General features: G+C 54.0%; 9 protein-coding genes across 9 annotated transcripts; 4 read left to right on the top strand and 5 right to left on the bottom strand.

Moving 5' to 3' along the window:
• Window positions 1-2,459: 2,459 nt before the first annotated feature.
• J4E83_004029 (uncharacterized protein) lies at window positions 2,460-3,401 on the top strand (the record flags this gene model as incomplete). Its single annotated transcript, XM_049330961.1, has 2 exons — window positions 2,460-2,466; window positions 2,506-3,401. 2 exons carry the CDS (start codon window positions 2,460-2,462, stop codon window positions 3,399-3,401), a joined length of 903 nt encoding a protein of 300 aa, XP_049190378.1.
• Window positions 3,402-5,132: 1,731 nt separating this feature from the next.
• On the bottom strand, window positions 5,133-5,640 carry J4E83_004028 (uncharacterized protein; the record flags this gene model as incomplete). The annotated part of the gene is made up of 2 exons (XM_049330960.1): window positions 5,133-5,416; window positions 5,547-5,640. The coding sequence occupies 2 exons, from the start codon at window positions 5,638-5,640 to the stop codon at window positions 5,133-5,135; spliced, it is 378 nt and encodes a 125-aa protein (XP_049190377.1).
• A 1,005-nt stretch (window positions 5,641-6,645) lies between these two features.
• On the bottom strand, window positions 6,646-8,442 carry J4E83_004027 (uncharacterized protein; the record flags this gene model as incomplete). Its single annotated transcript, XM_049330959.1, has 1 exon — window positions 6,646-8,442. One exon carries the CDS (start codon window positions 8,440-8,442, stop codon window positions 6,646-6,648), a length of 1,797 nt encoding a protein of 598 aa, XP_049190376.1.
• A 2,560-nt stretch (window positions 8,443-11,002) lies between these two features.
• On the top strand, window positions 11,003-12,439 carry J4E83_004026 (uncharacterized protein; the record flags this gene model as incomplete). The annotated part of the gene is made up of 1 exon (XM_049330958.1): window positions 11,003-12,439. The coding sequence occupies one exon, from the start codon at window positions 11,003-11,005 to the stop codon at window positions 12,437-12,439; it is 1,437 nt and encodes a 478-aa protein (XP_049190375.1).
• Window positions 12,440-12,861: 422 nt separating this feature from the next.
• On the bottom strand, window positions 12,862-14,052 carry J4E83_004025 (uncharacterized protein; the record flags this gene model as incomplete). The annotated part of the gene is made up of 2 exons (XM_049330957.1): window positions 12,862-13,957; window positions 14,045-14,052. 2 exons carry the CDS (start codon window positions 14,050-14,052, stop codon window positions 12,862-12,864), a joined length of 1,104 nt encoding a protein of 367 aa, XP_049190374.1.
• Window positions 14,053-14,874: 822 nt separating this feature from the next.
• On the top strand, window positions 14,875-15,758 carry ATP5 (ATP synthase F0 subcomplex subunit OSCP atp5; the record flags this gene model as incomplete). Its single annotated transcript, XM_049330956.1, has 3 exons — window positions 14,875-15,048; window positions 15,149-15,466; window positions 15,552-15,758. 3 exons carry the CDS (start codon window positions 14,875-14,877, stop codon window positions 15,756-15,758), a joined length of 699 nt encoding a protein of 232 aa, XP_049190373.1.
• A 537-nt stretch (window positions 15,759-16,295) lies between these two features.
• Window positions 16,296-16,656, bottom strand: J4E83_004023 (uncharacterized protein; the record flags this gene model as incomplete). The annotated part of the gene is made up of 2 exons (XM_049330955.1): window positions 16,296-16,556; window positions 16,651-16,656. The coding sequence occupies 2 exons, from the start codon at window positions 16,654-16,656 to the stop codon at window positions 16,296-16,298; spliced, it is 267 nt and encodes an 88-aa protein (XP_049190372.1).
• Window positions 16,657-19,679: 3,023 nt separating this feature from the next.
• J4E83_004022 (uncharacterized protein) lies at window positions 19,680-20,740 on the bottom strand (the record flags this gene model as incomplete). The annotated part of the gene is made up of 2 exons (XM_049330954.1): window positions 19,680-20,460; window positions 20,733-20,740. 2 exons carry the CDS (start codon window positions 20,738-20,740, stop codon window positions 19,680-19,682), a joined length of 789 nt encoding a protein of 262 aa, XP_049190371.1.
• Window positions 20,741-22,521: 1,781 nt separating this feature from the next.
• Window positions 22,522-24,938, top strand: J4E83_004021 (uncharacterized protein; the record flags this gene model as incomplete). Its single annotated transcript, XM_049330953.1, has 3 exons — window positions 22,522-23,936; window positions 24,071-24,098; window positions 24,186-24,938. 3 exons carry the CDS (start codon window positions 22,522-22,524, stop codon window positions 24,936-24,938), a joined length of 2,196 nt encoding a protein of 731 aa, XP_049190370.1.
• Window positions 24,939-26,248: the final 1,310 nt, after the last annotated feature.

The raw sequence follows: 26,248 nt of genomic DNA, 5'->3' as shown, positions 1-26,248 counted from the left end.
TAGGCCAGGCTTTCAATGGGCTCCCGCGTCTCTACTTGGAGTCCAACGTCAAGGCATTTCTCCATTAGACAGAGTTTTCCGCACACCGAGAACAGACGCGGTTGCACAGAGAAGGGACGGGGGTCTATCGTTTCGCCTGCCAGGTTTCCTTGTGTGTACGAGTGGCACGAATGAAGTGCCTGCAAGCTTCCTCTTCAAAACTATCACAGGCAGATGGATCTCGGTTACAACATTCGACGATATCCCAATTCACCGCAGTAGTCCAAGGCCGTTAATGTTGATATGCATGACTGGTTTTCACGAGGCCGTACTCCATTCAACGCTGGGATTGGTGGTTGAGGAGATGGGTGACAGCGTCCATGGTCGGTATCATACACGCATTATCCAACGTGGCCATGTACGCATGTCGTGGGGGGGACGCGATGACCTATTGATGGGCAGTACGATGAATGCAACGATGGTGAACGACAAGGCTGTAGAGCTGGGTTCGACTAAATGGTGTTTGCAATAGTTGCAATCTCAGCTTCGTTATGCGTGTAAGAAACAGCTATGGTGGATATGTCCGTAGAAGAAGAATGTGGTGTTGTATTTGGTAAAATAAAGACGCGATGAACAGGTACAAGCAAGAAGCACAGGCCGCTTAGGCCGCGGACATCCCTGTCATGACGGCGCAGCTGTCAGTCAAGGTCCGCCATCGTCACCAACCCTCAACTGGAGTTTGCTGCTATTACAGTCGTCTTGGGGGCCAATTTCTAGCAGTCGCCATGCCGATTGACCGCCGTACCAGATGAGCTGCCTACGAACCCGCAGCCCGCGCCGCCCAGCCTCCCTACCATGTCCGCGTCGAACATCCGGGTATTCGTACAATGGAAGGACTCTACTGTGTTCGCCGGCGAAGACATAGAATGCACCATTACCTTCAAGAATGTCGCCCCGCCTGAGGGACGCGACCGCTCCCCGGTCCGAAGGCAGAACGGCTTCGCGACCGGCGGGGAGAGACAGCGCAAACTACCACCGGTTCACTCTTCGACGCGCCCCTCGGTATCCCGCAATTCGTCCTTTGCCTCGCAGCTGCCGCCGTCACAGCTACGCGGACATCGCCCTGCTTTATCACTACATACGCCATCGACAGCGGGAGATCGCCGATCGTCTGTTGCGCCGAGCATCATCCATGCCAACAACACAGGCACACACAAGCATGGAAGATCCGTGTCAATTGTGTCTCTAGGGGCAGATGCGGGAACTGAAGCCAGCCACGAGAGAGGTATACCCATCAGACGCCCGGCAAGAGGGCACGGAAGATCAGCCAGTCTGCAGGTCGTGCCCGGCAGGCCAAACTCATATCCAAGTACGGACGACATGTACAATAGACGTCATTGGCTGACATGATAGCAGTCGCTTCACCAGGTCATAGATCAGCGACTCATCCATCTCCACTATCTGGCGAAGCGTCGTCTCCCCTAGCCCGCGACACCAACGACTTTGCCTTTCCTGCGCGTCAAAACAGGAGACGACCCGGTGTCACGACCACCCCAAGTACCCCAGCTCTTCCGACTACAGGGCGAAAACCGTCCAATTCCTTCTCCCAGAACTTCAAGTTCCCTGCCGCACCTCCGCCCGACGATGCCACCCATCCGCAGCCTGGTAGCAGTCCTACAAAGCAACCCATACACGTCCGGCGCAACTCCCCACAACCGCCACATGACTACCTACGGTCATCTGGAAGCCACAATCTCGAGGTGCTTTCACCTGTTGCGCGGATAATATCTGGGTCGAGCATGAATGACACCCCGCGTAGTAGTGGAGAGTTCTACTCGATGAGCAACAACTCCAACGAGACACTGGCTTCGGAATATGCGGCTCATCCCTCAGCGCGTCTACTACAGCGACCCATGCATCATCGGCGACCGTCACATTTGGCACCACCCAATAGACAGGCTTTGCCGGAGTCGATCATGATGGGCTATGCGCAGATAATGGGTTCTTTCACGCTGGACGGATCCCTGATCAACCAGGCACCTTTCGAAGAGGTAAAGAGGAAGGGAGTAGTAGGCGGCCAGGGCGGAGGTGGTGTAGTGGGTGTAGAGAAGACAAAACGCGAGAGTGGGCTCTTTGGCGCGCTCGGTTGGGGTAACATAGGAGAGTCGCTGGGTGGACTACTGGGCGCTTCAGAGCCCTCCAGTATCCGAGAGATGCGAGGCGTTGCCAGCTCCAAGACTGTGCCGCTCATCACCACCCCCCAGTCCATTCTGTTCGTCGATTTGCGGCTTGCGCCTGGCGAAAGCCGCAGCTACACGTACAGCTTTACAATACCCCGAGGTCTGCCACCTTCGCATAAGGGGCGGTCGATGAAGGTAGCATACAATCTCATCATTGGCACACAACGCGCGGGATCGACCAAAGAACAACAAGTGAAGCATGTGGACGTTCCGTTTCGGGTGTTTGGCAGTGTGAACAGTATGTCAAGTCTGAGGATACAGGTGTCGATGTGCTAATCCCTTACAGGCCGTGGCGAGATTCTTGGACATGATCTCATGTCTCCGTACATCATATTGCGCGATCAAGCTCGAACAGCCAGCATAGACCCCTCGTCGAGAGCAAAACTTTCACCTACAAAGAAGGGCGCTTCTTCGAGCAAGACGGAAGAGAATACTTTCAGCGACTTCCTTGAGTATGTCGACAATCTTCTCGATCGGCCTAGGCAGAATTCTAGCATGGGCTTGCTTTCACCTACTGGCACCATGCCCGGTCGCTCAACGATTGCTGAAGGGCCTCAGACCATGAAGGAGGCTATTGATACAGCCATCTTGCGCAGCAACTTGACAGGTGCTGCCAACCAGAGCGCCAATCGCTTTGAGATTGCTCGCAGCGGCCGCCGTGTCGCGGTCATTATGTTGGCGCGGCCCTCTTATCGGTTAGGCGAAACAATGTCTGCCGTAATCGACTTCACAGATTCACGCATTCCCTGTTACTCAATACAAATCTCACTGGAGACTTCAGAGAAGGTCGATCCGGCGATAGCGCTTCGTTCGAATGCGTCGATATACCGCGTCACGAAGAAAGTGCACGCATCATTTTCAGAGAATGCGCTGTTTGCGCAAAAGCTGGCCTTCTCACCGACGATACCACCCAACGCGACACCAGAATTCATTACCAGTGGCGTCAGTCTAGAGTGGAAACTCAGAATCGAGTTCATCACCCCGCGACTAACGCATGAGGACGGGGAGGAGACCTCATGGGATGATCTCTTGGAAGAGATATCTAGCGACGATCGAGGTGTCATATTAGCAGCGGCGCAACGATTACCCGCCGAGAGCTTTGAAGTGCAGGTACCAATACGGGTATACGGGGCTGTGAGCGGGGCGCCCGAAGCACCTGATGAACAGGGTCTTCCTGTATGAAGTTAGCCATACAAACGGCAGCCATTACCACCAGCTCCACGCTGAACCAAAACGCAACAATTGGGGCAGAGCACTGATCCTCCGCATCTCGCTACCCAGCTTCTCATCCGCCGCTTACCCTTAGGGGCCATTATAACCTTTTGTACATGACTAGGGATGTGTGGCATACATATTGGATATTGGGAAGGAAAAAGGGAGCGTGTTGGAAAGCACTTGTAGTATACCAGCTCGTCACTTGAGCAAGTCAGGGTTCTAGGGCACAGGGCCCATGGTCGGCAGTAATTTCATCTATCCATATTCATTCACGTCCCTTTGTTGTGCTATTCGGTTCAGGTGACACCCTGTAGGTGGAACCAGATACCCTCGCCCACGGCAGAACCATGTTTGACGCAACGAAAAATACCTTCTGCTTCCCCTTCCATCACTTTAAATATTTAAACTGTCCTCGCCTTTATTTATTTGTTACAAACTTCGAAGAAACACCAATACTTGCCTTACTCAAGATGACTTCCCTTTACAATACGGTCGGTTGGAAGACATCTTCCATGCAAGATCTAAAAGACCAAACCAAGAAACTACAGCGTAAAAGCGATTTGAGGAAACTGCAAAACACAATAAGAAATAGCATAAGCGAAGGCATTAGGGCTCAAACTCTCAAAGAGGGCATCAGTCTCAAGATCGAGAACGAAGACGGCCAAGTGTACCTCTCCCTTGCGCCCTCACAAACCAATCAGAACATCACTAACACATATATGCTATCCTAGTTTCTTCCGCCCAAACGGCACTTTAAAGTGCAATTCAGCACTAAACATCGAGCTGAAGAACAAAGGATTCAATGGCAAGATCTACGTGGGATCAGGCGCCTCAAGCTGGCCCACAGGTGGATGGGCCAAAGCGCTCGTGCTGGCAGGAACGGTATATCTGTACCGTAACGAACTACGCATCATCGGTCGAGGCATTCTGGCTGGAGCGAATCTAGCCATCGAGCGATGGGAACAACGTCAGCATCAGCAAGATGGTGATGTGAAAGGGAAAGAAGTCGAAGAGGAGAAAGAGCAAGGAAAGGAGGAGGAGAAGACATCTGTCACGCCCAGTGAAGAGAAAGGCATCAACCAAAATGCCTCCATATACCCTCCTCACCCACCACCCGTACAGCCACCCCACACTGTGTACGCATTTTCATGTGTGCGGTGTTCTAACCCAGAATCACCTTCACACCCAGCCCCATACGACAGCAGTGGATTCGATGCAGACATGGACACGCCAACCTCACCCCGGAGCCTACGTTGACGTTGGTTCACCTGCTTTGCAGGATGTTGATTTCACGTAGTCTGCAGATCTATTCGTTCTTTTTGTTTGTTTATATGACATGTGGACGTCAGCGAGGAAGAATCAGTGGTCTGTAGTGTAACGCGCGCAAGTGGCCATTGGCCATCGTAGACGACTTTAAAGACTTGTGGAGGAAGCAAGACGGGATACATATCACACAGCCCAACTCACTGCACAAACCACGAAAACAAAACTCAGCTCATAACCATATCATTGAAGTCATCATGTCTCGAAAAGTGTATGTAGATGTAATCGCAGTCCATCGCCAAGAAAGCCTTCTTCACAATCGAATCGAATCAGGCAGAAAGGTGTGTCCACGAAGCCCGATCATACTCGCCCGGGACCTTTATGCTGGTCGCTCACAATCCATCAATCATGCTCCCTGTGTTTCGTTCGTGTCGCTTACAATCCACCGGGTCCGGCAGCCGAGTGCGCGCTGGCTCCAGCACCGGGGCCCAGGGACGCATGTGTCGCCTCGCGGTGGGCTGCTTCGCGTGCCTCGCGCTCCTTGGTCTCGGAGGCGATTTGGTCTTCGGTCTTCTTGTTGCCTCGGGCGATGAGCTTCTCGAGGAGCCCGCCCTTCTTGGGCGTGTCGTGCTTGTCTGAGTCTTCGAATTCTTTTAGGTAGGCGACGCGCTCTGAGGGGGGCATCGAGGCGAGTTCAGAGTCGATTGAGTCGCGGTTCTCTGGGGGAGTGGGTTAGTTGTGGGTTGGGGTAAGGCTGAGGTTGAGAAGTCGGGAAGGCGCGATGTTGGATTGGTGATTCGCGAGGGATAGGTGTAGATTAGATCATCGAGAACTCGAAGCTTGACTTACCCTCGATAGTGCCGACATTACCAGCGCGGACATCGTCCTCGGCCGTCTTGTTCTTGCTGCTGCCAAGGTGGAGCTTCTCCTTGATCTTGTCCATTTTCAATTGATTGTTTTAGGGTGTGGGTTGGGGTATCGGGGTACGTGTGTACTGTTGACGTGGAGGAATAGCAGAGGCAGGAGTTAGGTGTTTGGTGTGTTGTCTAGGTCGGAGGAGGCGCGCGGGGATGAGGGGTGATGGTAGCTTCAGCCATGCGTGTCACCTACGTCATAGCTTCAACATAGTCCAGCTGCCAGCTGCCCTGTTGGAGGTGGATCTAGTCAAGCGCGATCCATGCACTTCATTACCAGGTTATGCAGCGAACGCCTTGTAGTGCCTTGGGATTTGGTCGTTCTTCTCCTTATGCTTGGGCTGCATCTGCCTACGTGGTGTCTGACATCAGCCTCACGAGCGGAACGCGTTGCGGGCACCCTGGGACGCTGCAGGTGGTAATTATGGCTCTAGCATTGGTGTCCCTGCGTCTCGTATTCGAATTTCGAGAATTAGCTCTTAGAATAGCCAGGAGCCATCTACATGATTACAGTGTGCGATACTCCAGTGGTAGACTTCCACAGACGTCCTTGCATAAAAAACGAAGCATGTACGCAGCTGGGACCACATACATCAAATTCATCATGGTCGATGTCTCCACTTCCCGGATGGAGCTCGTCAGTAGCCCACAGTTCCAACTTCGTGTTGCTACCCTTGTCATGACAATGCATGCCCTTCAGCCCTACGAGCCGATCACCCGGTAACTCTTGGCAGGTGAGTTCAGTCTGTAGAAACCAGCATTAATCTGCTGTGCACTGTCAGAACCCTTGGAAGCTTCTCCGAGTATCAAACGGCAACAGCATCGCTTGTTAAAGAAGTTCAGATGTCGTAGTTGGCGCGTGCAACGTTATCGGTGGTTGAATCGTATGCCTTTGAGAAAGATTATTATTATACTCGGTTTCGTGTGCTCGTAACCAAAGTCCCGCCCATTCCCAATCCACGAGTGGTATCTCTAGATGTACGCCAAATCCAAACGCCTTAGTATGACCGCCGCCCAGTATTCAATGCTGACCATTAATATTTGTGCTGAGGAAATTGGGGTGTCATTGGTGATACGCCAGAGCGTACTCCAAACTCGCCTGTCGCGTATCCGTCGTCGCTAGCTATGCCGCTCACACTGCGCCCTGTGCTGCTCTCGGCATCCGCTTCGCGTGGGCCAGGGTATTGCGGCAGCTGTACTTCTCGCCATCTAGGTGTGACTGGCATCATTGACTCGCCATGCAGCTCTTGTGGCTCATCCGCCATGCTGATAACTGTCTTCTGATCCTGCGGATACGCATGACCGACGAATTGCTCGTTGACAGGAGAGGCAAGCTCAGTCAACGGTGTCCCGTGGAGTTCCTGCGGGCCCACAGCTTTGTGCGGCTGGCTGCCAGCGAGAATGTCGGTGCCTGAACCAACCTCCGATATGTGCTTGCTTGCGAGTTCGTATCGTTGCTCTTTTTGCTGCTTGCCGCGACGCTTCCGGAAGAAAAATATACCAAGTGCGACCAGGGCGAGAGCGGCGATTGCTCCAATTACTATGCCGACAATGGCACCTACGCCGAGACCCGAGGATGAAGACGAAGCTGGCGTGGCAGTAGCATCACTCGGAGATTTGATGGTCATGACGTCTGATGCGGGCAGAGGATCAGGAAAGACTGCCTGCGCAACAGTAAAGTTCGCGCGCTCGTAGTCTACTATGAGATAGGCCTCTTGCAACAGCGTCCTGCCCAGTGCATATTGTGTCTCGTTCGCGGCGCGGCGGATCGGAAAGTAGTTCGTTGCGTTTGTGTAGTACGGGTACGAGGCTTGGAGGTCGAATGCCGCATACGGCAGCTCTATATTGGTGTAGTTTGTAGTCGTGTCTTCGAGGGAGTCGACGAGCTTGAACGTGAGGGTCGGGTTCTTGGATAGGAGTTCTTCGTGGATCGTGTCGTTGACAAGGTACAAATCTGTTTGAGGATCATAAGTCAGGCCGAAGGCTGTCTCGAACTCAGCACACACGTCCGCGGGTAGCCACAGATGCGGAACAGTAGAATCAATAACAGAGAAGTGTGCTCCAGAAGTCAGGGAGTAGGTGCCCTGCAGCGTGTTTGTAGCCATGATCGAGTCCACCCCGACCGTTAGGAGCCGGGAGGGGTCTTGTGAGAAGGTGAACGAGAAATCGTTCGCGCCGGTCTCAAACCGCGTCGCATCGTAGCCGCCCAATATCAGACTACCGAAAACAGATTTCAACCTGTACTTTGCGCCTGCCGTGTACGCATATGCAAAACTGGGAATCTTCTTGCTTTCGCGCAGCAGGTAGAGAAACGAGTCGACCGGCTGGCTCCCACTGTTGAAGCTGGACTTTGCCTGACCTAGGCCCAGAACTCCTAGATAATAGTCCGGGTCGGCAACGGCAGCGACAACCTGGCGCGTTAGCGACACAGAAGAGCTGCTGTCCGCGGCTGCTCCTAGAGTGACAGTATCCAGGCCAAACAATCCTCTCCCTGTGTAATTGAGCGCATCCTCCAAATCAACGTCGTATTGCCCAATCGCCGACCATGTTGTCGACGCGTCGACCTGGAAGCCGGTGCTTTGCGTGCTCTGGAAGACCTCTATTCCTCGTAGTTGTGGGCAATCTGTAGGGTCGACTCCCTCCAAACAACCTTCTGGCGCAATGACGTATGTGACACCTCCCTTTGTGCTGGGCAGTACACGAAAGTCTTGTCCTGGCGTTCCAACGCTTATCTTGAAGGTGCTCCAGCTCCCATCGGCACCGTCGAACTTATTTGAAGGTGGCACAACATACGGCTCCGGGGCCTCGGTAGCGCGCGGTGTGAGGCGCATGGTGTAGCGAGCGAATGGTAGTGAGGGTTGTGAGACGTCCCTACATGGACCTGGCAGCGATCGGTCGACGACTTAGAGGGTGCGAAGCGTGCAACACATAGCGGAATCGTCTTTCGGAGGACTTGGTGTGCCGGCTTGAGTCAGCTCAGCTACCGGGAATGCGGTTCCAGGGCCATCGGAAGCTTTCAAGGCCAGAGCGGTTCATGGGCGTTTTGCTCCAAGAACCCACTCCAACAACTGCGGGCGCCGCGTGACGATCGCCCACCCTAATTATTAGATTGGCATGGCAGTGCAGCCTGATTCGGTGACAGTAGCAGGGAAGTCCGGCTAGTCTCGAAGGTCAATCGAGCTGGATACGAGGGTATCATGGGAGAGGCGTATCCGTTGGCATGCTAAGGGGTAGCGCAACGTTAGTCATCATCCTGCCCAATGACGGAGCCCTGGAACGACTTCCCGCTGATCCTCTCAGCCTCCTTTCGACACCATCTCGGCCCAAGCGGCCACGTCTTGAGCGCCTTCGTCATGCGGTTCCAAGTTCCCTTGTAATGGCGCTCGACAAATGCATGCCAAAAGTCAACGGCGACCTCTCAGCCAGTCCACGGGTGTGTTTGCATGTCGCATCGGCTAAGGCACGCTGACATGTCACGTATCTCGCGCTATTTCGCCTGACATGGTCGTGTTGTTCTTGCCGAGAACCTGAGACGTAGCCCAGCAATCTCTTCACTTGGCCCTAAAGGGCAAACCCAGTAGTTCGTCACTCCAACCTCCAGGAGATCGGTTCAAGGCTGGATCGTTCTTGCGGGGCAGATCTCCTAGGTGATATAGGGTATGCCGATTGACACCAGGAGATCGGGACAAGCGTTGCATATGGCGCTACTGATAGCTAAGTTGTAGACTGCCACGGTTGCTGTTGAAGACAATTAATTGCAAGTCATGTCAGCATTAAGCTTGGTTCTAGGCGGACCTACGAGAGCATGCAAATCCAACTGATCAGCACGGCAGACGAGGGTCCACCGTCCAACGATGCCCTGGCGGTCATACGCGTCAACGGTATGTGCCTCGTGTTTCCGCTAAGCATGGCTATCGCTAGGGCCGTGCATGGATCGCAACCTGATCATGCGTCCGAACAGCCTTCATCGAATGGTTCGAATTCGCACTGTTTAGGGCAGAAACTGGCTGTTTTCGCTTTTGCGGTACTCTCTTACGTCCGCAACGTCTTGCTTGACCTTTACACTATCACTCGCTTGGTGTAGAAGGCTCACAGCAAGATGCGGAGATTCATCAGTCTTGTCGGGCCTGCACTGGTTGCGGCTGGCTCAGACGTCAATGGGTACAACAGGAGAGGTACGTCATTTTCCCCATCGAGATCATCTAGCTAACATACCCCAGATGGTATGCAGCGAGATTCGAATTGAAGGCATCGTACTAAACGTTTCTAGGCGAGGAGTTTGCAGTCACGACACTTTTGACCAACACTCAATCACATGATTCAACTGCGCCGCAAGCTTCATCTCTTTCTCCCGTCACCAGTCTAGATTGGGTTCATGAGGTGCACCCCTGGGACACACCCACACCATTTTCCCTTGTTCCTCCAAAGATACCTACCTCTCCTCCGGCTCCGGGTTCTACGAACGGCAGTAGTACCTTGGTTTCACCAATGACACCGGCAGTCGTTACATCTATTGCCTATGGACAATCGCCGCCATTCCCGAACATCACGTCAGTCGATAGCAACTCCCCGATACCTACTGGTGTGTGTACCGGATGTATCATCGCAGCGTATGGTCCCATTACCACGTCTTACAATCCTGGGGAGTTTTACAACCCATGGACCAGTATAGTGGTAACCGAGACAATTGTTACGGAGTATTCTACTTACTTGCACAACAATACTGTCGATACTGTCGTCACCGAGGAGCGGACTGTCAACCAAACGAAAACTCTTACCCTCGATGAGGGTCAAATAATTACACGCTCGACACCGACATTCACCATACAGCCAACGCCAGGTGTATTCTTCCACCTTGATGCAGGTCCAACTTATGTCATCTACAATCGGCTGTCTGGTGGAGTAGACAAATATCGGGAGGTATTTTTGCCACAGTATAATATGACAGCAGCAGAATGCTCGTCAAACGTCGCACCTTTAACGAGTTGGGCCCCTGCAAGAACGGCATCCGCAGACTGGAGTTACTTCATCGCAACCCACACTGGAAAACTTCCTCCAAGCCCAGGAAGGGATGAGCCCGTGCCTTTACCCTCCAAGCTAATTCAGTATCTTAAAAATGACACAGATATCCAAAGACAATTTCACGGCGCGGACATCGCTACGTGTAGTTACAGTAGACCGCCTCAATCGAACCTACGTCCATTGCCATCGGGAATCGCCGCACCGGCTGCACCACCTCTATCATCGCTTCCTATCTTCCTGTCGCCCTTGACAGGCACGTATCTCGCGACCAGTTTTGAGTCCACCTCAGTTCACGTCACGGTCCGGGGATGTTTGAGGTGTGAAGATACATCGATTAAGGACGCTGTGGACCCTACGGTGTCAGCCAAAATGGCAGATCCTACTCCCATAAGCCACGGCGACGACGATAGGCATGATGACAACTCCGCATCCCCATCACCCAACCAGCCCGATAGACCAGCCGACAATACTGCCAAGCCGACCCAGGGTGGTGGGAAGACTTCACCGAGCATTCCGGACGCGACCGCGACCAAGGACGTAACGATTGGGGGAGTGGTCCTCCCCATCAACACTCCCAAACCGACTCAGGCAAGGCCCGATAGCCCGAACGACGATAATCACGATGAGATTCCTCCCGTGATCATCATTGGAACCGTAACAATCACACGAGGACAAACGAAGACCATCAACGGCGTGCCCGTGGTTGTGCCTACAAATGGTGGAGGAACACAGATCGTTGTAGATGGCAGCACGGTTGCTCTCAATCCAGCTCCGACGCAAGCTCTCAATCCGGCTCCAACGCAAGGTTTACCCGTGCTCATTGTTGGTGGGGGGATCGTCACGCCAGATTCGAATGGAAATTATGTTCTGGGATCCGAGACGTTGAAGCCGGGCGGCCCTCCGATCACTGTTAACGGGAACACCGTCAGCATGGCGCCGGACGGCTGGGCTATCGTAAATGGTGCCACACAGACTATCGCAAACCTTCCGGCGCTTACCGGAGCCCCCGCTTTGACGGTCGGCAGTCAAGCCGTCTCAGTAACCGTTGTGGGAGGCTCAACAGTCTTTGTTGTCGCGCCTGGTCAGACGCTTAGTGCAGGAAGCACACTTGTCGTCGATGGCACGACCTACAGCATGCCGGCAGAGGGCCATGGGTCAACCCTTGTCGTCAACGGCCTGACTTCGATGTTGAATGCTGGACAATCAGCCATTACTCTCGACGGCGGGAGATCCATTACTGCGCAAGTCGTCAGCGGCACGACAGCCTACGTTCTCGCTCCTGACCAAACCCTCACACCTGGTGGCGTCCTCACGATCTCCGGGACCACATACTCCATGCCCACGAGTGCATCCGGTTCTGTCATCGTCGTCAACGGCGTTACATCCACTTTGGCTGCCGGTGAAGAGATCACCGCCGCACCAGCCTTGACCATCAATGGCGTGACGTATGCACACACTGTCCGAGACGGAACAACTGAGTACGTTCTGAACGACGGAACAACCCTCGTACCCGGATCATCTATAGAAATCGACGGAACTACCTACTCTCTAGACGAACAAGGTACAGCCCTAATCATCAACGGGCAAACCAGCACCATTCCGAAACTTCCAAAGAGCAACAGCGCGAGTACAACACATTCAGACTCCGCTTCTACAACGAGAAGTCGCGACGCTGGAGATTTGATAGCGAGCGGAATAGGCGAGACAAGTAAGGGAGTCGGACCATCCACACACACCAGCGGTTTGGACAAGTGGATTGAGAGTCTTGTTATTGGCGCGGCGGGATGGCTTACATTGCTACTGTAAGGAGGTTGGCCGCTGCAGGACTTGGAAAAAATTGGGTGGTAACGATTTGATGCATTATCATATAGCGTGGCGCTTGGTATTTTGGGTGGGAAATAGGGGTACATAACGACTTGGGCATATATTGGGAGGACTATGCTCGGCATTTGGGTGGAGCTGGGACCTTTTTGGTAGATATTGGTATAATGCGTAATGCTATTAATCTATATACTTGGTAAATCAACTATAAGATGTATGTGGCGGCACATGCGCGATGGTACGCTGTTCCACGCCGGTATGCTCAGGGTGTCCTTCAAACTCGTCCAAGACCTCCGCAGGTCCAAAAAGGATCTTCAAGATGGCGTACTAGTACACAAGATCCGTTTGTGGTACTAGACGATAGTACGGATGCAAGTCTTGGAAACTCAGACGTGAATGCCTCCGGCCTACTTCCCACCTTTCTTGAACAACTCCCATGCCTCGACCAAGCCTTGCTTAGTCTCATCCTGCTTCGCTCGCTGCTCATCACCAGTATCACCAACAGCAGCCAAACTGCCGTCGTATGCTTCGCCCGAGAACAGAACGCGCAAGTTCATCCAGACCGGAACGATCTTCGTGTCCGTACCCTTGACCTTCATCTTCTTGAACAGCTCTTTCGCCATCTCACCGCGCAGGCGCTGGACATAGTCCGCCCACTTCTCTTCAGCACCATTCCTAGTCCACGTCTTCCCGAAGCCTTTGCTAGTCGAGTCCATTTCCAGAATAAGAGTGAGGGAGACAAGACCGCGGTAGTAGTTCTTCATGACGTTGTATCCACCGCTTAACAACCAGTGTAGATCGTAGAAAGAACGGATCTTGATGTTGAGCTTGGTGACGAGACGCTGACATCCAGTGGGAAACAGCCTCACGCTGTAGTCGGGTGGCGGGCAGAGTTCGTTCGTCGGTCTAACGACCTCGAACATGTTTTTACCGTACAGTACGGCTTTGGCCTCGGCGAAGATCTCCTTGTTCGCATGGAGGATGTTGATGTTGGTGCGGCCGACGAGCGAGAAGCGGGTTTTGTGGCCGTCGACGTGGAGGTGGACGAGCGCGTACGCGATACCGGGGAGTAACTCGCGGCGCTCGGCATGAAGGAAAGCTTTCTTCTCGTCGTGGAACACGGTGTGCTTTTGACGGACGCATATCAGGCCGGGAACGACGAGGAGGTGCGAGTAGATGATGTTGCGAACGGAGATGGGGAGGTTCATGAATGGGAATGGTCCCTTGTCTGAAACGGGGCTGTCGATGGCGAGAGCAAGGGAAGCGAACGGGTCATGCTTCTCGAGAGCTGTGGGTTTGGCAGTGTACGAGTCTGCTGGAACGGGAGACGGGAGGTCGAGGTTGCTTGCGGTTGAGGTACTACCCTCGTCATCGCTCTTTTCGCGGATCTCGGTGTCGAAGGTCTCCTCTGGCTCGTCAAAGAAGACGTCGGGCGACTCTCCCTCGTTGAAGTTGATGGCGCGTCCTGTCTTGTTGGAACTGGCGTCAAGATACTCGACGTTGCTGAAACGAACGCGTTTAGCCATACCGCCGGTCGAAGGTGGTGTCATGAGGTACGATAGCGGAGGCGTCTGTGGTCGCTCGACTGACGGCTCCATATTGACTGCGGATCGCGATGGGTATGAGTAGGGTTGATATATGATGATTGATAGAGCAGTAAAGCAGGCAAGCTATCGGTAAAGGGACTGAATGAGGATGTGTGAAGGTAAGAGAGAGGTATAGCGGGCGCCAGGCGGGGCGTCTCCACAACAGCAAAGCTATGATGAGGTGAAGGTGAACGGTGATGGACGGCCGCCGCTCTTTTCGTGGGGGGCGACTAACATGTCGGTATAGTTACATATGGTAAGCAGTGGGTGAACAGAAAGATATGAGGGGGTATGGAATTGTTTTCGTGAGATTACAGGTTCTGTGGTGATGAATCGGATTGATCGCTGGACTACACGACCACGATAGCGAGCTGTTTGGAGGGGTAGGGATGACTTGAAAGAGGGCCTCGCCTGTTGCGCATCCATTTGGCTTCGAGAGCCCACATTTCAAAGTACCGCCATATAGTCGCTATCATAAGTTACAGTGCGGATCTAGGTGCTTGCGACTCTTCCAAGCTCCAAGAAATTGCTTGAAGGTGGGATGATACCTAGGTATCCACGTTGACCTCAACACACCGGCCTTCGGAGTTGAGTAACACAACTCAGCAACAAAGGCGACAAGTACTTATCCAAATAAAACAATGTAGGTCTCGAAGAGTGGATGAAGATGTTGATGGAGTTGCGCTGGTTGGGTGACATTGCAGGTCCCGCGACCCAATCGGTGCTAGCCGCAGCCAGTGCCGAGCCGGGCTCAGAAACCTCATCGCAGCATCCTCAACTGCACCCGCGCTCCTTAGCTGCCCCATCCCGCAATCCATCTCCCCTCTACCCACCATGTCTGCCGCTCGTGCCTTCAGCACCGCTTTCCGGGCGGGTGCGCCCCGCGCCCCAATGGCCGCCCGCTACGCTGCCACCCGAAGCTACGCTGCCGCCGCCGCCCCGACTGGCTCTGCCAACAAGCCCCCGGTTGCCCTCTTTGGCGTCGACGGAACCTACGCGAGCGCTCTGGTACGCTTTCCACGACTCCAATTGGCACTCTGGCGATGATACGAGGATGGAAAACGGGCCAATGGCTGGGGAGCAAGAGCTTGGCTAACAATTGTGGCAGTACACCGCGGCCTCCAAGACCAACGCCCTCGACCCCACCGCAAAGTCTCTCCAGGCTCTCCAGGGCGTTTTCCAGAAGGACGCCAAGCTTACCCAGATCCTCCACGCTCCCTCGCTCTCCGTCTCGGACAAGCAGCAGATCGTCCAGGAGCTCCAGAAGCACATTGGCGGCGCCGACAAGGACGGCATCGTCAAGAACTTCCTCGCCACACTCGCTGAGAACAACCGATTGGGCGTACTACAGGGTGTCGTAGAGAAGTTCGGTGTGCTCATGGGTGCGCACCGTGGTGAGGTCGAGCTGACCGTCACCAGCGCTGCGGTACGTTGATCCTGAGATGGGATGGGAGAACAGAGCCCAGTGATAAAGAAGGGAACTGTTGGAATTCAGAACTGACAAAGTGCAGCCCCTCGACAACAAGACCATCAGCCGCCTCGAGAACGCCATCAAGAACTCGCAATACGTCGCCAACGGCCAGACCCTCAAGGTCGTCCCCAAGGTCAACCCCGAGATCCGCGGTGGACTCATCGTCGAGATCGCCGACCGCACCATCGACAAGTCCGTCGCCGCAAAGATGGCCAAGATGAACAAGCTCCTCAAGGATACTTTGTAAATATAGAGCGAGAGCGCATGGCGATGGATGTGAGGGGTAGGCATGTGTATTCTAGATGAGTCTTGGAAAAGAGCAATTTACTACCGTCTACCACCTGGCGACGCGCCATGATCGAATGACGACTTTAGCTTGGATTTGTTAAGAAATATTTTGGAGTAGCTGATATTATACAGAAGACAGTCAACTATCGAGCTCGTGTTCCACCAACATGTGTAGGAATGAATGTGCTCTGCCAGCTCACCGGATACCGTCTCAATATTCCTAGAACCGACGAATGCCAGCTATCTACCGCGCTACAATACACTATCACATTGGCACAGCCCCCATGTCAACATAGAGAAAAGGTGAACACCCTGGGGTCTACGTCGATGTTAACACACCCACTTTGCGTGTACTCATCTTAATGTAGTCTGCAGACCCGTCCAGTATTTCCCTTGTATGAGGTGGCCCCTACCTATCACGCGAATCCCCAAGACGTCCACCGACGTATTGTTCTGTTCATACTTTGTTTTCCGGGTTGAAGTAACCAACTTTCTTCTAGTCGTCGAAGAATCCTGGAAAACGCACGCGTATGCTCGGTAGCACACACGGCTCATCTCCATTGGCCGCAGCCCACGCAGCAGCATCGTATGGCTTCGGAACCAGCCATTTGTCCCATCCACGCTTCTCATACAAAGCTTTGGCCTCCAAAGTTTTGACTAGGAAGGCATAATACTTTTCTAATAGCTCTTTGAGGCGTTCTAGGGTATGTACCTCTTCGGTGGTTTCCTTTCCGGGACCTTCGTAGACAGGTTCGATCTGCGGGGAAGTTAGTATGCTTCAAAAGTTGTTGCAATGTCAAATACTGTTTTTGAAGGGGTTGGATGACATGCGAAGGTTATCGCATACTTACAATCATCAGAGGGAATTTCATAAGGGAAATAGGTGTCTGTTCTATCTCGCGGATGTAGAGGGTTCGTTGGTAAGGAAATCCCTCAAGTGTGGACGCTGACGTTGCAGTCGTATTTGGCGACATTGTAGTGTGCTTGGTTGATCGTGAATGCGTGCGGTAAATGGTATAGTTCTGGGAATGAAGAGAAAGTACGCAGGGTTCTTCATGGCTTATATACGATGTTCGCAGTGAATATTTGTCTCAATTCTGACGATACGTGGTTGAGGATATCTGAACTATGGTTCACCACCACAGCGCGGTTTAGCCACTTGGCAAGACAGCGGCGAAGCACTTCCAACCACGGACGATAGTAGGTGCACTATTTAATTTTCGATAAAAAGGTCTCATTCGATTGGGTATAATATCGCACTGCTCAAAAACGACGAATAGCAAGAAAAACATATCAAACTGCACCAAAAAACTGCAACCTCCTCCTCAGCCTGGACACAGCCTTCTTCACCCGACTCTTCCTCCTCCACCTCCTCGCACCTAGTTTCACTGTAAAAGAACGCCCATCGCCTCCATACACTACTTCAGTCTCTTCCCTTTCCAGCCATTTCGCGTAGTCTTCGGAATCCGAAGAGTCCGAAAAGTGTGCATGGTCGACAGCGAGACCGCCTGTACACACTAGTTCTCCGTCGACGAAATGGGAGGATAAGGATGTGGGGTAGTCGTCTGTGAAGGGATTTGATGGGGATTTGTCGTTTGCAGTGGATAGGTCTACTACGCTGTCGTTTCTTTGTGGCGATGAAGAGGTTGTTGTGGGTATGTCGGACGCAGCATCCCCGTAGTGTGTCTTGAGCAGGGTTTCCAGCTCGCTTTGGGAGGAAATGAGGGTTTTGCTGCTGGTGTCGTTGGTTGCCTGTTTGTGCTTGTCAGATAACACCTCTTTCATATTGCGGCTTCTCAGGTACGAAGGAGTATACTCACAATGAGAATGGGGAAGCGCAGACGAGTGTCATCGAATCCTGGTGCCAAAGTGGCGATGTGCCAGGTTTTTGGGTTGCGCAGTCGTTGCGCGGGCATATTGCTGGCAGTGCTTTCGGAGGAATACCGATTTGAAGGCATGATTCGTTTGCCGTAGTGTAGCTAAGAGTAGGAGGTTGAGTTGGTATGCAAGATGGGGACCGAAAAGGATATTTCAGAGATAGAAAGAAACGCATGCCACATAATTACTATACGTGTCTCTAACATGACTCCCTACTGTCGTATTGCTAACTGTAGTTCACTCATAGGCTCACGTGTAGGCAGACGAATGGAAGGACCATGGTTTTGAAGAGGAAAAGTGGATCAGCTCGTGACGTGTATCACGATGTCGCTAAGGAGTGGAAAATCAGGCGAACGGCATCATGGGATTGCGCATGGGATCGCCATAGTCAGGATGGCGAAAATAGGGATGTAGCGATGAAACACTTTGGATATAACAATTTGAAATAGAATGTGCGTGTGTGAAGACTGATGCCTAACTGCCCTCAAATGCCCGACCGACCGAATTAAGCTTGCCAAACATACTCTATGCCAACGCAAGGCTCGACGCCCACCTTCTCGTCGACATCTATGACGGAGTCGCCATCTTCGTTATCTTCATCGCAGACAGTGTTCCTGGCAAAGCCGTCTGCATCTTCCATGATGATGTCCAAAGCCACCTCCTCGTCCCTATCCCCGTCATCGATACGCGAACAGTCCTCACTCCCCTCACACCCACACATATCATCCCACTCCTTCTCCCACGGCCCCAACCCGTCAAAAATGCTAACAGGGCTAACCCGCAACTTCTCCCGGGCTTCTTTGCCCGACCTGCCCCTCACTTCGAGGCGCAAGTTCGCTACATCAACCGAGCTGTTGACGATTGGATTAACCTCGACGCCGTCATCCATGACTGTGGTTCCGATCTAGTGAGTAGGTGTTAGCAAGTTTCCACCGTAGTTTGACGATTGAGAGGGCAACTAACGATTTGTGCGGGATAGGAAGCGATGAAGTCTTTATCGGGTTGCCATCCTACTAGTATGCCGGTGATGTGGTATTGTGGTAGGGCTTTTTCTTGTTGCCCTAGCTTGCGGTCGTCGGAGTCGTCGTCAGAGTCGAAAAGCGTCTCGGAGTCCGTATCGCACTCCGTGTCGGACGTAGCGCGAGAGAGGGTTGAGAAGACTCCCTGGGTCTCAGCCGGTTTTGTTGTGAACTGCATGGATACGGTGTAGTAGGTTAGGGCAGTCGTGTGACTTATAGAAACTCGCGGTGAGGATGTGTAGGCTTCTAAGAGGAAAAGTTCGAGATGAATGCATACTATAGATAGCTGAAGTTAAACCGTGGTTCCGTTTCTGAAATTATATCATTATTGCTCACTTATCGTAACGCGCCAACGAGACCGAGAATGTTTCCAAGAGTGGGGTGCGAAAGCTGGAGTCATAGGATGCAGAGTCGATATAGTTGGATTTCACTGCAGCTTGCAGTAATTTCTGCCATGGTTCACTTGCCAGCGACACAGACTCACCTCAACAGCCATGCCTAAGAAACCAGCGATACAGATACCTCCAGAATCACTCACACTAGTCGCGCCCAGGCTGAATTCCCTATCCTCTTTCGGCACATTGTCTGTAATCTCGGCAAAGGTGCTGACATAGACCAGCCCACCTAATAGACCTTCCCAGAAAATGATTACGCAAACGATGTAATAGCTCGGGATGAAATTGAACATGGCGTGCAACGCGAGGACAATGAGGTTGGCGACTTGAAGAAATGACGGGACGTAGAGGTGGTGTATGCGTATGAAGGGTGTGGAGGATCGCGAGATAAAGACACCGACCTGGTAGATAGCGCCATAGGTGCTATAGAAGGAGCGGTATTCGTCGAAAGGAGAGGATTCGAGAGGGAAGAGCAGAGTGGGTGCGACGCCCTGGTTGATAGTGTACTCGGCGATGTAGACAAGAAGGAGGGGCAGCATACTGTGATGCGTTAGTCTGGAGTGGATGAGATTTCAAGGATCGGGCTTACTATGGGAAGAACAGGCCTCGCGCGCGGTTGAGGTTTGCGCGAAAGCTACTCAGCGCACTATTAGCACCGGTGTTAGTGATAGAGGGGAAACTGCGCCCTGAAGCCGAGTGCATGGAGGAAGACAACAGGTCGTCTTGTTCCTGCGCCGGGCCTACTTCCTCTTCCTCATCGTCCCCATGGTCATCGATGGCTTCATAGTCGCCTTGTTTCTGGATGCCAGCGCGCAGCGGGCCGAGTGGAAGGATAATGAAGAAGCTCAGCACCATGATTTGCGGCAAGAAGGAAAAGACGAGTAGACTTGTACGAGGGGTGATGCCGAGCGTGTTGGTCGCAATGGCGTAGGCTCCAGCACCAATCAAGCCGGCGCCTCCCGTGCCCGAGCCCCAGGAAGCCAGAGCAAAGTGGCCGTAGTAATGTGTCAGGCCAAGGAAGCTCAGTTCGCCAGCTCCACTGCTCAGACTGGCAAGCATCACTCCGCACATCTTGATGGCGATGGTCCCCGAGTCCTGCAGTGGAGGCGTGAGGGCGATGATGAGCATGCCGCATACGGAGAGAGCGACGAATATGACGATGCGCACATTGTAGGGGATCTTGTGGATAAAGTACGGGGCGCACAATTTGGCGAGGAACGAGGGAATGACATCGGCGAGGAGCACGACGCCTTTGGGGACATTTGGGCCGACGAGGTCGAGGGCGGCGGAGAGGATGATTACGTAGAGCACGTTGTTAATGAGGCCTGGGCGTGTTAGTCGCGGTGGAGCGGACAGTGTTGGTGCCCCTCTTTGGGGGGTTCAGGTGCATGCATACCGAACAACCAGAAGGCGGCGCACACGCGTGGGTCGGCGCCGTGGAACACAGCCTTGAGGCGCGCACGGTAGACGGCCCAGGAAGACGCGGGAGAGCCAGGCATGGGGAGAAGCGGCATAGGATGCAGAGGCTGGTGTTACTTCACATATCGCAGGTTTGGGGGTGAAAGCTACGGGCACGTGTCACGCGCCTCAGATGACGAGGGGCAGCTGCTGGCTGTACCGGTGTTGATGGCTGGGCTGGACTCGGACATGGATGGGTGCACCTGCCGATCGGGCTTGGCGCGAGGCGGTCAACTGGAAGGAACGATTCAGGAACGGGCTGCATGGGAACGGGCGTCGCATGTTCCGACGAGCATGGGTATTTCTTTTTGTGCGCAGAGCGGGCAGTCTGGGCGGGGCTACGACGAACTATGGCCAGGGGCCCTCTGGTATACGCATCATCATGCGCCTGAGGGCTTTGAGGCGAGCAAACGTCCTGTGGCCGTGTGGGCGTGTAGGCGCTTTGTGGGAAGCAGCCCTATCACATCGCCAGTGCCTGCCCTCTAGCCGGGCTCTCGCTTTTGTCGCTGCATGCGGGGCTGCGCTAGAGTCCTACAGGGATCGTGGCGCTTGGTCCCATTGCGCCTTCTCGTTTCCTCGCATGCTCGAGGCTTCTTTTCTTCTGCAATACTGCTGCTCGCTCTGGGCCGCACCCCTCCACACGACGACGACTATTGTACTCCCCATACTTGGCTAGCGAGCGGGAACGTATACAGCTATCCCGTACTTGCGACACTTTCATCCTCACCACCTCTCCGATGAGCCCAAGCCGACTATGGACCGCCCGCCGCCCTACCAACGACCACCAGATCGCCCTATGAACTACCACCCGCAGACGACGCAAGCCTACCCAGGCCACCCGCCAGCCTCACAACCACAACCGCAACAGCCACTCCACGCTCCGTATGCTGTCGACCCGTACTCGATGCCCCGGCGCGACCCATTCTTTCCTTCGGGACCACAACACGTTCGACGCAGTAGTCAAGGACTACCGGCTGGTAATAATGCGCCGCAAGGCCAGAATGAAGGACAAGGGCAGGGTGGCTGGTCAAGCACAGGTACGGGCTACCATTTCCACAAACGTCTTGGAGAACACATCTGCGCCGTATGCACTGGGGACGGAGGGTCTGTGTAGCCTGGACATGCAAGTGTACAATTTTTGTAGCTCTCACCAGTTCAAAAAAGGTGCTCAAGTCATCCAGGCTGCATTTTGACCTGTATGTCTCAAGTCTGTGGCACCGCTCGCGTGGCTGTCTGGCGTTCGAGGAACAGGCAAGAGACGGTAGTGGGAAGGCATTGCCTGCATGGATTGCTGCATGACACGTCAATTGCGAAAAAGCACTTCACCGCCTGTCGTCTTCATATCGACGCAGGCAAATGCAGGCAGTCTTTCCCTACTAGTGTCGCCATGCCATCCCGAGCCACACCAACATCTGCGTTCTCAACGGTGCGCGCCATTTGTCGGTGGAGATGGCATGGGTCTGGCGAATTCTATGGCGCACTCCGCAGATGTGGCTCCTAGCTAATGCACGATCCGCGGGCCTCTAAACCTCTTTCGAAAAGTCGCGACTCGCCGTCCGAGCTTGTGCTGATCCATGTCTTTAGCGCGACCGATACACTACGAGACTCATCACTCCCAGTCGCACCCTCCACCGCAAATGTCCACTTCCAACAACCCTCCAGCCCCGCCGCCCTATAGCTTCGATGCTGCGCGCGCCTCGTCGCTGAACGCTGCCAGCTCCCCGAACCCCTATGGTACAGCCCCGCTGCCAAAAGCAATGGTCAAGCTTTGTCCCAAACTAACTCTCCCCCAGGCCCGTCTCACGAACCTCCACCTCCACCATCCTTCGCGCGGCCCCAAATGCCTCCTCCATCGTCCCCCACACAGCAGCATCTCCATGCATCCCAGTCGCAGCGTCCACAATACACCTCCAACTTTGGCGCCAACAGAGAGCTTCCTGGCCTAGGTCAGGCGTTGCGACCGGGAAGCAGCATGTCCATCTCATCTCTTATCGGCGGCGGCGGTGACACAGGTGCGCTCAACCAAACAGCGCAATCACAGCCCTCGCCTCCCACCAACGCCCCAGTACCCAACGGCCACAGCATGCAGCCACCTTCGCCTCGACGTGGCCTGCCCGCTGGTTCACGGTCGGATTTCCCTCTGTTTCGCCGTCAACCCACCCCAGAACGCAACATGTACGGCAGCAATACCTCGCGACCATCTGAAGGCCACGCCTTCTCGGCCGGCTCACCCAGACAGTCCTACAGCAACCATGGCTCGCCTGATCCGGGCCGCCAGTCGCTGCCACCAACGACACAACCCTACAAGCCCATGAACTTCGCCGGCCACCGCCCCTATGCGCAGGACACAGGTCGACAACCTGCCGCAAATGTCCCACCCCGACCGAATAGCCAACCGATGGGCCCTCTGGCAAACACCGAACAAGAGGGCAGATCTTCGTACGACGGGTTTCCAGGCCGGCGCAGCGCCTACGGGCCAAACGAGGAGCGGCGGCGCACACTGGGGGAGTCGCATCACGCAAGGCCCAATGCCGCAGAACTCTTAGCAGGCACAAACCACAATGCTTCTGAGAGGGATCGGCCCGTGACTGTTCACCCTGTGTCGCAGTCTGGCTTCAGTCCACCTCAGGCGCAGCGCAACATCTCTGGCTCATCCGAACCTCCACGCAGTCTATGGCGGCAGTCAGCGCCCACCGGTGCTGTTCATGAACCTCCCCATGACAGTCGCGCAGAGGAACCTCCGCCGATGCATCGCACCTATGGCCCATACCCCCCATCTATGCTGGGCGCTCCCCGATACGGCGCCCAAAGTTCAGAAGATATGCTGCGACGCAGTGTAGACCAGTTGGGCCATCGCGTAGTCGAGCAGTACCACGCTCCTCCTACTTCCGACCCCAACTCCCTCGAGCGACAGAGGACCGAGCCACTCGCACGTTCTCTATCCTCCAGCGGAAGATCGCTCTACGATCAGCCTTCCAGGATGGGCGAGGCCATGCAACACTCGAAATCGCACATTGGCTTTGGTTTGGAGGCGAGCAGACGAACGGGCAGAGCGTCTCCGCTTCCACAGGCTGTTCAAGGTGCCTCGGCGCAGCCCCTGTCCGTTGGCAAAGATCCTGGAATCAAGAGCGAATTCGGGCGCATGTTCTCCGGTCTCGGCAGCGGGCTGGGATCGACGACCCCATCGCGGGGAAGTCCCATGCCACAGAACGGCCAGGGCTCATTCGAATCGGACAACGGCGAAATGATGAGAAGAATCGGTTCCCAGCAAGGAAGGAAGCCGAAGCGAGTCAAGGATGAGGAGGGAATCTTCGACATCGAGAATGCTGATGGTAGAGGAACACCCGGTGCGCGAGGGACCAAACGGAACAAGCACCATCATCATCAGTGAGTTCCCTCATTGCCATACAAGATGCGTACTAACAGTATAGTCACCACCATCACCATCACCACCAACACAAGCCTGACGAAGACACGGCGATCCAACCAACCTCAACTACCATTAACGGGCGACACCCCAGTCTACCACAAGCTGGCCCAGGCCAATCAGTTCATCACCACCATCACATTGGAGGAAACCCTCATCACCATCATCACCACCACCACACCCCCCGACCTAACCTTCAGCCGTTGCAGCAAGTAACAAAGATCCTGACCAAGATCCACGACGTACAGCCTGTTCTCGACGATGCTGCGAAACGCCCTCGCAAACATCTTGGATCACAGCTGTACGATGCAAAGACAGAGCTGCCCAAGCCCAACTCATCGCTAGATGACCAGTTCGGATACGCCTCGAAACCTCAACGGCTGCCTCGTTTCGACGTCAATCCCATCAATTGCACCTTTACCATCAGAGTGCCGCGTTACTACCTGAAGCCACGACAACGCCAGCACGTCGTGTTAGAGAGGCATCTTTGGGGTGCGCGCGTGTACCGGGACGATTCAGATCCTATTGCTGCTGCGATCCACTCTGGATGGATCCGTGGTGAATGGGATGATACTGTCGATGTCACTATGCTCGACCCACGCATCACTGCGCCCAACGACCCAGCCGATGCCGCTGACGTTCTCACAAAGGTGCCAGCGGCCCCTGTGACACCACCCGCCGATATGGACTTGCAGATTGAGATACTCATCTTGCCGCAACTTCAGGAGTACACCGGTTCCGTCGAATATGGCATCTCGAGCAGGAAGAGCAAGGCTCATGAGGGTCTCAGCTTCATGATCAATAAGATTCGATGGGTTGAGGAAGGCATCGGCAGCCGAGGACAGGAACGAACAGCGGCGGCATTGAAGCGACGATTGGATGCCAGCGCGACTCTGCTTGCTTTGCAAAGGGGAATCGACAACACACACAGGGTCAACGGCATGACCAAACTGCATGCTTGAGATTTAGTTGGATGGAACAAGGTCCATGACATATAACGGCCGTCTGGAGTGTGATTTAGCATGGCATTTGTAGCGCAGGCTGATTTTAGCATTGCTAGATACCCGCATCTTTTATAGCTTGACTCTGGCGTAGGATTGCACATAGCGTCGGCGAATTCTGGGAAACGATGTAATGAGGAGTTGCACATGACATGAAAAAAGCTTTTACTTTTCGCATTATCTATCTGTGTTGATGAGTGCTTTTCCAACGGTACGCCCATGGCTGCAATGCGTTGTTATCAGGTCAGCCACACGTGGGGAGAGTGGTAACCAATCCCGCGGCGATCACACACCGCAGTACCAGAGCGATAGCGGCCTGGACGTACCCCGGGCTTGCGTGTACGCACCTTAAGCAAGAGCAGTCTATCCCATTTGCGTGGTGTGCATTTGATCCTTCAACCTCCAACGCCCAGGCGACAGATCGCGAGGTACACGATACTCTGGCAGCCCACTGCCCCGCCACGACGAAAGCTTACGTGACACCCCTCATCACAACGCGTACAATAACTGATGTCAACGATGCATCACCGGACTTACTCCATATCGACTGTAAGTAGTCTTTTTTCCTTGCTAGGATCTCCAGGATGCACCATTGTTTTTTTGCCGATTTACGACGACTGGCGCGCGACTACGACGATGTAAAAAAATTCGCTCCCATCCATCACGTCTTTCCGGCAATCGGCGGCTTTAGGCAGGCATGTTTCTGGACCCCCTAGCTATGCTGCTGGAGCCATTGTCGTCATACCGCAGAAGCAGGCGGCATCGTGGCACACGACCCGGAGAGCTCGTAGCAGCATGGCAACGGCTGAGAGCCTTGTAGCTGTCCTGCTGGTGCCCATTGCTGTAGGCAAGCACCAAGGAATGCGCATGGGCAGGCGCAAACGGCGCCCGTTGTTTGTGCTGTCACGACTGCCGGACATGTGGACACATTGGACTGCAGCCACACGTGCTATCGAATGAGAATCACCCGTTACATCTGCTCCACTGCGCCCGCTAGCCTGGAGCCGCAATCCGAACGCTTATTGCTCTGGCTTGTGAAAAGAAGGACGCCGTACCGAATGCGGGGGAATCATCGTCAATCAATCCATCTCCTCTCGCTTCTTGACTGCCGGGCCGACCTTACGACCCTGCAACACGACACTCGACGTCCATACACTTATTGCTTCACCTAACAGACGACTTCAGCCGTGCGACTCCACAGCCTTCTGTTGACCGCCTAGCATCTGCCCTTGCTGCATCGTTGATTAAAAGCCGCATTCTCGCTGCATCTC

This window comes from Alternaria metachromatica, assembly GCF_023757995.1.
Source record: "Alternaria metachromatica strain BMP 0045 chromosome Unknown scaffold_6, whole genome shotgun sequence".
In the NCBI taxonomy this organism is placed as follows: Eukaryota; Fungi; Ascomycota; class Dothideomycetes; order Pleosporales; family Pleosporaceae; genus Alternaria; species Alternaria metachromatica.
The sequence above is the reverse complement of the archived record's forward strand: the minus strand, read 5'-3'. Positions and strand labels throughout refer to the sequence as shown.